Genomic DNA, 12,697 nt, shown 5'->3' on the forward strand with positions numbered 1-12,697 from the left:
ATTCATTCATTTATTCTTAAAAGTTTTAGATTAAAAAATTTGTAGCCAATCATTTGTAGCCATTTGATTAATATAACACTAATACTATTTTTAAAAATCTTGCACAGATGTTTCTCATGTAACACTCATTACAGTTAATATTACACACACACACACACACACACACACACACACACACACACACACCAATTAATATTACAGCTCTTCTCATGGCTTAATTGGCTATTAAAAATTACTCATAAGATGGCAAAGTCAGGATAGTTAGTTTTCTATGAGTCACTCTCATTTTAAATACTAGTAAAGATTTACCTGCTGGTGGCTTTATGAAAGGTGGTGGAATTAATGGTACAATAATGGGTACATTCCCATGATCCTTTGACCCTGCTGGTGAGTCAGTTAATCCATTTCCCGTGGCAAGCCCTGGATAGCCTGTGTTCATATTATATGGTGAAATAACACTGTCCTCGGATAATTTTGGCTTTGGCAAAGAATTTTCTGTAAAACAAAAAAAATATATGTATACATATAGAGAGAGACATACAATATAGCAAAAAAGTACCTATTAAACTAAAACTTTTTCTCTGGTTATTTTTCTCATTTCAGAAAACTATAATGAAAATTAGTATTTTCTATCAGACTTTGAAAAATAAAACATTATCAAAACTCAAGGGAACAATTCTGCTCATAACTACAAATTTCCATCTGGCTTCTTTATAATTGGCTTCATGCTTATCATTTTATTCTGACATCAAAACTGATGAATTTAATATTGTAAAAATCTCCTTGGAACACCCAAAATTCAGATTTATTTAAGGTCAAACCATTTTCCCTGATGTGTTTGTAGCACATCTCTTACACCATACTGGTCTACTTAAGCAAAATTTTACTGTTTCCCAAACATTGGATTATCACAATTCCAGAAGACTGATGATAAATGGTAGACATGCTAGTGACCTCTGGAAAAAGAGAGATGGACTCCAGGCACAAATGTGACATATACTTTTTTGGAAATGACCGTGACAAAAATTTGTCTTCTTGTCTCCATACATTTGTTACAAAGGTTTGGGTTTTTTCAATAAGTGGAAAGTAAACCCATTTTTGTCTATTAAAAAATATAAAATAAAAATTATAAATATTTAATATTCAATGTTAGTTTTTTTTTAACTACCACTGCATAATGACCTAACTGAATTTAGAAAAAAATCCTCAGGAAGAAATAGATAATTAGAAAACAATTTTATAGGATTATAGATTCCGAATTGAATGGAACCTTAAAGGTCAGTTAGTGAAGTCTCTTCATTTCATAGATGAAAAAAATAAATGCTGGAATAGTCAAGTGACTTGCTCAAATCATACAAATAGTTGGTACCAGAGCCAGGATTCAAACTCTGATCTCCAACTTAAAATCCAGTCCTCTTGAGACAGCTAGGTGGTAATGGATAAAGCACCAGCCCTGAAGTTAGGAGAACAAGAATTCAAATCTGACCTCAGATGTTTAATGCTTACTAGCTGTGTCAACCTAGGTAAATCACTTAATCCCAATTGCCTCATCAAAAAAAAGCCAGTCTTCTTTTTATTCTACTTTGTACATTTTCACAAAAACATATTCATGTTAGCAGGCAAGACTATAAAAAGAAAGAATGCTTATCTTATAAATTTAATGGTATTTTAAGAATATGAGTTTAGTAACTTTTACCTGGGAAAGAACTCAAGTTCTTAAATAATGAAGTCTCCCAAAACAACAAATAAAGGAAGTAAGTTGCTCATCCATTAAAGAATTTTTTTTCCCTCGGCACTCACCCCTTGCCTCTCTCAGATAAAAAGATTAATACGAAGGCCAGGTATTACATGAACTATTAGTTTATAGAATATAAACTCATGACTTGCATCTTTCTATTTACAGAAAAATTGATGAAGTTATCTAGATAATATAATGTACACAATTTCATATCAAGCTGAATAAAAAATTTGTCACATATATTCAATTTCACATGCCTGTAGCACAGCTCATTTACATTCTATTTGTTGTCATATAAGAAGGAAATGTATTACCTTGGAGACTGGGAATAAAATATTTGAAAAGGTAGTTTATACTGACAGGATTTTCAGTGGAATACAAATACTGATCAAATTATCAATAACAACATGCAATTAGTTTCATAAATGGTTTATGAGTATCCCTAAAGAGTGTGGTGGATTATTGTTTGTTGTTTGTCAGAGGGAGGATTTTTTTTCACACATATCTTTTTCATCTCTACCTAGTAATCTTCCTGAATCAAGGATTCATAAGTCCCCCTATCAATACCCAGAAGAGCCCAGTTGTGGATTTCCTTAATGAGGAAGCATAGTTGACCATTCATATGGCCCACGACAGGCCATTGTAACATAAAAAGTTGCCATTATTTCTTCTCTATATCTCAGCATTAAGAGAATATTTGTTAGATAAGTTAAGATCCAGGTATATTGCTACATTCTGAATCTGTAGCATTCCTCTTCTTCTTACCTACCTGCAATCAAGACTGGCTGAAGAATCCAAAGACAAAACTCCTATTGTTTAAGTTTGGGAATAATTTTCATGAACAACACAAGATCGAAGGATGTTGCTCACAATTGAATCCCAACTCAAAAACTCATACTTCCAACACTATGCTTTATTAACACTCCCGTGGTGAGATGAAAGTGGGGAGAAGGAAATAGGCCAAAAAAAATCATTTTCAAAGTAATCTGGGTTCTCACTTGTATTTTGATGATCTGACTCTTGACAAAGAAGATTTAGTCCCAGGATTTTTTTAATAGTAAAAGAGCTCAGGAGTTCAAAAGTTATAAGCAATATTTTCTCCTTTTATTGTGTTTTTGGCAGAATCCTGAAACCTCAAGTATATAACTTTGTGTGGCTCTGCCATAATATTACTGTTGGTGGAGAGATAATAGTAAGTTCCTATTTTTTTTATATTGCACTCTCACATTCTATTGGATCCTGCTTATGGAAAAATCTTGTTGGAGATGTACATTTAAATCAGCCATTGGAATAGGCTACAAAGCATGAGTCCCATTGCAACTCTATTCTGGCAGGTTGAGATAGTTCATCCTTCTTTGCATGAACAAAGGAACATTAAATGTCATTACCTTTGAGAACAGAAATGTGCTGCCGGCTCTCCCCATCTGTAGGGTAGTTCCTGAATTCAATATCCTCGCCATCTTTCAATTCAACCTTATCATAACCATACCAGCCAAGAAGTTCATTCATGGTGTTTTCAGCAAAGTTCTGAAAGAGAAGAATCGCCTGCTTATTTAGGTAATCAATAATCATTTTGGAAAGAATGCATAAATCGAAATACATTTGTATCATACCAAGAACTGCTTGCATCATCCCACCCCCCTCTAGACTCATGTTCATTTTTCAAGTCACATATAAAATATATAACACATTTAAATCCCACAATGCCATGTGCAATTATAATATACCTTCAGACTTTTCTAATATAAAAAATAAGAAAAGAGGAATTTATCATTTTTTTGCTTATGGAGAAGTCATATTTTAGCCTATATTCATCAGCAAAATTTATGCAACATGCTTCTATAAAAATATTGAAAATTGAAACAAAACTAAATGAGAACAAAAGACTTCCTTATGAAAACAATTAATCAACCTTTTCAGTGCTTCAGATTAATTTAAATTGCAATAGCTTTCTAACTCAGATGTGTCTTCTTAACATGAATGCCTTGGATCAACTAAAATCTTAATAAAGAAATAATTTCTTCATTGTCAATATGTAAAGTAGGACAAGTAACAATATAAGCTTTCTTTTTCGTTTTTTTCATTGGGTGGGAGGAGTTTTTTAAACATTATACTCCTTTTTGGTTTAACTAAATAAAATTTAAATTTAAACATTCAGAAATATTAATTTAATTGGCTATATTTTCCTGTTGCATGAACCCAAGGTCAATAGAATTGTCTTCTATTGACCTCCTAATTCAGTTCAATTAAACAAACATTTCTTAAGCTTCTACTATGTACCAGATATTATGCTAGGTGGCCTTATAAAATGCAGATATCTTTAAAATTAGCTGTCAACAAATTTTATAATCATTATGGAATTGATTTGTGCTATCATTCCAACAAATATAAAATTATACAGTAAGACTGTACTATATATATGTCCACTATAAATTTCAAAATAAGATGTAGAACTGTATGTTTTGATATTCTTTTGTAATGTGATGGAGAACTATATGATGTGTTGCAGGACTTCAAAAACTTGTGGGAATCATTGGATTCCTTGATACATGAAGTAATGGACAATAGATTGGTTTTGGACTATCTCTTGGCTGCTGAAGAAGGTATATGTGTGACTGATGTTTGCATACCCTCCTTCTAGGACTTTTGGAAATCTTTTACAAACCATGTTGATTCATATTGTTTGTTATATCACTATTTGCATGTGCAATTCATGTTTGTTACATCACATTGAGCCTGCACTGACTGTGGGGAGAGTCATCACTAATAGCCTGTGCATTATTGCTATGTGCTTGTGAAATACCTCCCATGCTGATGGGTTTGTGCAGACCTGTTTCTAGTAAGACCCTTCAGCCCAGAAACCCGCTAACAATTTCTGACTTGACTCCCCACTTCACTTTGGCGTTTTTCATCTCTCTTCCTGAGAAGTCAGGGAGGGCGTGATCATCTCCTTTTTAGAGCTTTCACCTCCCTTTTTGAGAAGTGGGGGGAGGGGGTGATCACCTCCTTTTCAGTGTTTTCACCTCCTTTCCTGAGAAATCAGGGAAGGTGTGAGCACCTCCTTTTTGGAGTTCTCACCTCCCTGAGAAGTCAGGGATGGTGTAACCACCTGTGTTCTAAAACAAAAGAAATTGGGAGATGTAAAGGGCTGAAACTATGAAAAGGTGTACTTGAATCAGACAACCAAGCACTTAAGGCTAATTACCTATTCGATGTTAGACGATGACTCTATTAGCATATATATTTTGGATAAATGGCTCTTCTCACTGTTTGGTGCTTACTCAATGTTTAATCTTAAGATAGTTGTAGGCAAGAGAGTGGGGTGAGACAAGCCAGAGTCACTTTGTGGCAGGAAGAGGAGGAGAGAGGTTGGTGACTTTGGACTTGAGAATCCAAGATACATCATTGGCAAGCCTCATGGAAATTTGTCTGTCTCCTGCACTTCTTCCCCTGAAGACCAAGAACTTCAATTTATCCTGACTCTGGCTGACCCCGAAGCCCTCCAAGGAACTAGCTGGTACTCCACAATGAAGATATATTTATATTATAAAGTCAAGACACCTGGCTTGATTCCACAAACTACTACTTCAAATTTTCCTTTTAATTCAAATGTTCTTGGATTTGGCTAAGTTGAAATTATATTCAGAATTTCATTTTAATTTTTAATTTATGGACTTGATATAACATACTATGGTTTTAACCAAGGATATGCTGATAAATGTTTAACAACCAACTTGGGGAGGAAAGAGGATATACACATGACACCCTTTTAAATTTAATCCGAATTATAACATTTTCCCATCATTTTCTTAAGTCTAGACAATCAACAAACATTAAAGCATTCCATGGTTTGTATAATTTACCAGTTTCTGGTATAAGACCTTACACAATAAATTTAAGTTACTTCTCAGAGCCAATATAGGCTGGCTCCAGCACATCACTGATTCTACCTCTAAGGTTCTAAGACAACATGAATATTTCAGGTTTTCTTGAATGCCATGTCTTTAGATTTCAACTGGGATTGCATATAATGAAAAAGCTATTTCACTACTGATTTTGCAAAAACAAACCTGGCATTTCAAACCACTCACAGGATTTTAGACCCTCTCTTTAACACAGATCTGAGTCAAACTATGATGCAATGACACGCCAACAATTATAAAAGAGAAACACCCAACAACCAGCCAGCCCACATTGCTTCTGGAAGGCTTTTACTCTCTTTGATGACTGATCATTTTAACATTCTATTAATTAATGCATAAATAAGGCATGAACAAGATGAATAAACCAAGAATACCTCCACTGATGATTATGCTAAATATTTCTCCTTTAAATCAGAAGAGCATTTCTTTAATAATAATTATTATTTCACTTCTTACACTCAACTTAGTGTCTGACCCAAGAATAAGATGTATTGTTACTGACCCTTTAAGCTCCCATTATACAAATCCCCCCATTTGATAGGGAATCAAAACCTTAAGAAGCTAAAAACATATTATGAAATGGGAAACTTGCTTTCCAGTGACTTTTTTAAACTCTCATAGTCTTCTCAAAGTAAGTAGAAGTTATTAAATTGATGTTGGTATGTCTATTTTGACATTGTGAGTAAGAACAAAACACTGGGTCCAAGCATTTTTGAATAATGTCCACTATGGCTAACTGAAAAGGGAATGAGACTACCTTAGAGGAATGGCTTTTTCCTCATGAAGAGTCTTCAGACAAAAACTAAATGACCCCTTGTCAAGCATGTTATAGAAGGAATTCTTATTCAGATAAGGGTTGGACTACATGATCTCTCAATTTCCTTCCAACTCTGAAACTTCATTTGGGAAATTATATATGGATGCTTAAGGTGATTTTGTTCCCTTCTGTGATCCAATCCAACCAGCCAGTAGGCATCTTCTCTTCCTCTCTACTAAAAGTACCTCTTAATCTTTTTTCTTAAGCATTTATAATATCCTAATCTGCTTTTTATTCATTTTTGTACACATCTTATTACTCCAACAAGATTGTAAGATCTCTATGTATTCACCTATATCAAGTATAATGCCTTGAATACAGTTCACATTTAATGATTACTCGTTGAATATAATTTAATTAAAATACACATTGAATCATGGATTTTTCATAATTGTAGAATGAATGAATGAATAAACTTTGCCATAGTCTATAATTCCATCTAACTTCTGTAGTAGATACACAATCCATAATACACAATTCCCAGATCTATCCTCTTTTACCAGAGAATACAAAGTACAAATTCACTCATTTTTTCAGGTCCCTATTTTGCAGAATATAATTCAGGATTTTTGTAATATGTGGAACCTAATTTATATTTTTAGTTCTAGAGTTTTTTTACCATTTGGTTAGTTTAAGTGTGGCCTTCAGATACTATGATTTGGTTTGCAGACTACTTGGCTTCTCAGAGTACTTAATATGAAATTACAATTTTTCATGATTTTTAGTTAACTATAAAAATTTTTTATTCTAAGAAGGAAGATAGTGAAATTGATATGTGGGGCAGGAAGACAGCAGCTGTTGCTAATAATGTTAATGAAGTCACCAACTCATCTCTCACTCTGAAGCTGCCTGCAGGCAACAGAAGAATTCAAGGAAAATGTGGGCTTCTAGGTTAATGTCAAGCTGGCCTTATCTTATAGCAATTGAGCTGGACTTTTTGGAAGAGAGATTGGCAAGATTTTTATCATGGCAAAATAGTTCATCTCAAGAGACTCCACTTAGCTCTGTAGTTTCCCTGTATATCAGCATTTGTATTCTTTTGTGTTCCACAGGTGCCTAAGAAAAAGTCTTGTTCATTAGATTATGCTACCAACTGCTTGAGACTATAGATATATTATATGCTAAAGGCCTATGCAGTAATGACTCTTTGTCCCAAAGTTAGTAATTGTTAAATCCTTGACAACACCTCTGAAGCCTTCCACTATTTTCTTGGATCTTTTTTGAGTCAGAGATTGTAATTCTTTGGCAGACAGAGATCATGGTACCAGAACAAGTAATACAGGCTTATAAAATAACATTTCCTCCCTCTTCTTAACTCTACCACTTCAAAACCTCAAAGGCACAGCAATACATAGGTGAGAATGACAAGGATACTTACTACTTTTTCCTGGTTCTCTTCCTACTTATCTAAGAGTTCTTTTTTTCAATCTCCATCACTGGTTCAACATCAATATCATGCCTGCTAAATATTGATGTTCTCTAAAGTTCTGTTCTGAGTATTCTCCGCTCCTCTTTCTACACAGCTTCTCTCGATAACTTCATTAGCTTTCATGGATATAATAAGTATCACGTTCTCTCATTGCCTATTGGACATTTCAAACTAGAGGTCATGGACACATTTCAAATATATGTAGAAAACTGATCTTATTACCTTTCCATTACACTCACTCCTCTTTCAGACTTCTCTATTTCTGTCAAAGGTGCCACAAATATTCTTTTTCTAGATTTGTAATCTTGATACCACATATTTAATCAATTACCAGACCATATTGTTTCCAGCTATGCTACATCTTATCTCTTTATTCACAAAAATCACAACTTAAGTTCACATTCTCATTATCTTTTACTTAGATTATTTGTTATAGCCTCCTAACTGGTCTCTCTTATTCAAATTTCTCCCCCCTCCATCCATCCTCATACTACTGTCAATGTGATTTTCTTTAACTATGCTACTCCCCTTCTCCATAAACTCCAGTGATTCCCTATTGCCTCTGGGGGAAAAAATAAATTTTAAAGACCTTCATAACTTAGCTCCAACCTATTTTTCCAGCTTTGTTATGCATTATCCTTCTGCACCATGATCCAGACAATCTGAACCTTCTTTCCATTCTTCACATGTGACATTCCATCTCCTACCTCTGTGATTTTGTAACTACTAACCTCTGTGTTTAGAGTACATTAAGTTATCAGCCCTAACTCACAGAATTACTTTTTTAAAGGGATTGTTTCATTCTTTTTATTTGTATCCCAAGCACTTAGGACAATGTCTGGCAACAGTAAGCACTTAATAAATGTTTATTGGTTCATTGATTGGTTTTTCTATAACCTTCAGTACAATAGCACTACTACTTATAAGCCTGTCATTTTAAAAAATATATACTCCAAAAGCAGGAAGAAGAAACACTGGCCTTCTTAGATCAGTGTAGTCCAGTCTTTAAAACCAGGTTATGGACCTTCTGAACAGATCTCCAAGTGTAATTGAGTCACAGAAGGGAAAGCAGGGGAAGAAAGAATAATCTAGTTAAACAATTTAACTGGGGAAGAAAAAAACAAGGAAGAAAAAAAGCCCTAGTAGAGAATTATCATTAACACATTAAAATAGGATTTCGGATCATTTGGGCTACCACCTCTGCAAACAGAATGTAGTTTCAGGGATTTTGACTGTTGATACCTTATAAAAGTAAATTCAACCAAATGAGGATATTTTGGATTGGTGCTGGTAGGACTTTTTAGGAAGGCCTAAGCAAAACCTTAAAGGACAGCTCAGAAGGGCTTTTTGTGCCTGAGAATCTCATGTATTTATGTGGTATGACAGGTCCATCACCATACCACAATTGTGAAACTCCAATCAATTTTATCTCAGTTTCCCCTTCTCTCCTTTGTCATCACACAGGCTCTCTTCACTTCATACCTGAACTACTACTACAAGGACCTGCTGTTTAACTGGCCTGCCTCATGTCTCTCCCCATTCTAATCTATCTTACACTGAACTTGCAAAGTGATCTTCCTAAAATGCAAGCCTGTCACTTTCATACTCCGATAAATTCCCTATTTCCCCCAGGATCAAATACAAAAATATGTTTGGCATTTTAAGCCCCTCATAATCTGGCCCTCACACCCTTCAAGTCTTCTTACATCTTACACCCCATCATATATTCTGCAATCCAGTGACACTGGCCTCCTTGCACTTTCTTGAACAACAGTCTATCTGCCTGTCCCTCATGCCTACAATGTTCTCCCTTCTTGGCTTCCTTCAAGTCTCAGCCAAAATTCCGCCTTCTGCAAGGAGCTTTTACAGATATCCTTTAACTCTAGTTTCTTCCCTCACTTGAGTATCTTCAATAGCATGTTTGCTAAGTTGCTTTTCCCCCCCCTGTATCTTCCCTACTGGTATATAAGTTTTTGAGAGCAGGGACTGTCTTTTTTTTTCTTTGTATTCCCAGAACTTAACACAATGCCTGGGACATAACAGGACCCTAATCAATATTTATTGACTGATCATTAACTGATTAAGATGCAAAATGATAAATAAACATATTTCTATATATAGCCACTGAGGGAATTTGTTTTACTTGACTATCCATATTTTTAACAAGAAATTTATTTTTATTTTTTCCCAATGAGGTAGACACAGGAAGAGGAAAATATATTTCTTTTCTTTTCCTTTTTTGTTTTTGTTTTTGTTTTTTTTTAATTGAGAAGTAGTGGGTTATTACAGATGTGAAATGTTACATGCACTTTCAGATGAGGTCATATTATTACTTTTACTTAATTTTTATTTTGTTACAAAAGACATCTCATCTGTAAATGTTTATAATGTAAAAATAAAACACATCAATAAAAATTTTTAAAATAAGGGAAGAGAGGGGAAAGAGAAAGAGAGAGGAAGAAGAGGAAAAGGAAGGAAGGAAGGAAGGAAGGAAGGAAGGAAGGAAGGAAGGAAGGAAGGAAGGAAGGAAGGAAGGAAGGAAGGAAGGAAGGAAGGAAGGAAGGAAGGAAGGAAGGAAGGAAGGAAGGAAGGAAGGAAGGAAGGAAGGAAGGAAGGAAGGAAGGAAGGAAGGAAGGAAGGAAGGAAGGAAGGAAGGAAGGAAGGAAGGAAGGAAGGAAGGAAGGAAGGAAGGAAGGAAGGAAGAGGATATACTGAAACCAATTATATAGTACAGAATCCCTAATTTAGGAGAGGGCAATAGACTAATACCAAGATAATGACAAGACCTTTGTAGCCTCTAGCTGATCCCCTACCAAGAGCATATGATGAGATAGGGGCACCCTTCTTTCTCCAGGAAGAGAAAGGAAAAAGGACCAGTCTTAAAGAAAGAACATCATTACTACAATCCAGAAAGTAAAACAGTTGATCTGTAGTGTAGGAGACAACAGCTGCAACTATTCACTCTAACAAAGACATACCAACCTCTCTTCTGAGGCTACCTAGAGGCAGTAGACAAAAGTAAAGATTACCCTGGTCTGGAATTCAGTTGGCTCATTGTACTACAGTGACAATGCTATGCATTTTGCAAGGAAGATAAGCAAAAAAGATCTTCTAGCCTATTTATATTTTTGTGCTCTCTTACATCCTATGTCCCTGAAGAAAATCTTAGATTTAAGGTGAACTGCAAAATACTTAAGTTCTCAACTGAGCAATCATCAAATGTTGAGTATACTGAGGTAGGCAGTAGGGATACAAATACAGTGAATTAAACAGTTTTCTATAGAGAGAGCTTGTTATTTGGCAATGGTTTTTTCCAAGACATTCAGGGTTAAGTGAACTCTCAGGGTCACACGACTAGTTAAGTGTTGTATCTAAAGTCACATTTGAACTTAGGTCCTACTGAATCCAATGACAGTGCTCTATCAATTGTGTCACTTAGCTACTCCTGAACTTATGTTATAACGGAGAGGATATTACATTGCAATGGGTGAGATATATAAGTATATCTTATAAACAGAACAAAAATGAATACAAAATTGTTACAACAAGAGAGTTGGTTTTTTTCAGGAGGAGGGGCAGAGGGGTACTAGCAGTTAGGGTATAAGATATGTCAAAGGTTGTGCTTGAGATGTCTTGAGTCAGGAGAAAGATTCTAGGAAGCAGAGCTGAGGAATGAATAATATATAAAAGGGCAAAATAGTAATCATAAACTCAGTGGTAAGTCCCTCCTTGATCAAGACCAAGACCTCTTGAGATCTTCCCTATTCTTTTGGGTAGAGCTATGCAGTCCATGATAATAGGACCCTAACAATGTCAATAAAAACAGGGCTTTGTATTTAAGGATGAATATGCCTCATATTGTAAAATACAAACACATACCTCTAAATATTTCAACATGAAAATCATAAATCTGGAAGTAAAAAGTAATCTTGATAAAACAACATGAGCTAGGAACATAGAATTGAAGCTGGATTGTGATCCCTCTCTGATATCCTGCACAAAATGAAGACCCAAATCCAGACCTTCTACATTTCCCTAATAGGAGCTTCAACTATTGGTTCTGAATGGGCCTGATACTAAGCTGAACCAAAGCAACAAAGTACATTTTTGTAATTTGTTGCTTTTCAGGGTTGAAACTCAGCGTGCAAAATAACAATAATAACTCACATTTATTTATATACCATTTTTGTGCTTACAAAGTATTTTCCTTACAACAATGCTGTGAGGTAGGTATTTTAGGAATTATCTATCACCAGGTATATGATATGTTCTAGGGTTTATATTTGGGGAAAAAAGGATTTAGAGTACAGAAAGTGATATTTAGGCTCAACATAAGGAATTATCACTCAAATAATAATAAAAACAAGTTATTGTGCCAAGAAATATTGTAGAATTTACTTCCCTATAACACATACAATTCTCTACTTTATGTGGCTTACATCCAATTAATTTTAATTCAACAAATAATGTCTGATGGCAAATTATATACAGACTCCTATGTTGAGTGCTATGAAAGATTACTCACAGATAAATAAGACATAATCTCTACCTTCAGTCAGTTTAGCATCTAGCAGAGGAAACATAGAAATAATTTTGACATAAGGCATAATATGATGTGTTATAAAAGGTAGGGCAATAGAGATTTATAGGAAGGATTGTTAAAACCTGCTTACAGGGAATGAAGGAAGGCTTTTCAGAAAAGGTAGCTTTTGAAATAGACCCCAAATAACCGGTAGGTTTCAACAGATAGAAATTGGGGGAAGGGACTCTAGGAAAAAGAAAAAATACAA

At 34.8% G+C, this 12,697-nt stretch overlaps 1 protein-coding gene across 2 annotated transcripts in view; it reads right to left on the minus strand.

Annotated features, from left to right (window-relative positions):
• SOBP (sine oculis binding protein homolog) overlaps positions 1-12,697 on the minus strand; it is a 218,910-nt gene that overhangs the window by 189,614 nt on the left and 16,599 nt on the right. For both annotated transcript variants that reach the window (XM_074310160.1, XM_074310159.1), the window contains exons 2-3: positions 3,127-3,265; positions 310-495 (exon numbers count right to left, since the gene is read on the minus strand). In XM_074310160.1, the coding sequence (XP_074166261.1) occupies positions 310-495; positions 3,127-3,265 (325 nt within the window). The remainder of the gene's footprint in view (positions 1-309; positions 496-3,126; positions 3,266-12,697) is intronic.

Source organism: Sminthopsis crassicaudata, chromosome 4, assembly GCF_048593235.1.
Source record: "Sminthopsis crassicaudata isolate SCR6 chromosome 4, ASM4859323v1, whole genome shotgun sequence".
Classification (NCBI taxonomy): Eukaryota; Metazoa; Chordata; class Mammalia; order Dasyuromorphia; family Dasyuridae; genus Sminthopsis; species Sminthopsis crassicaudata.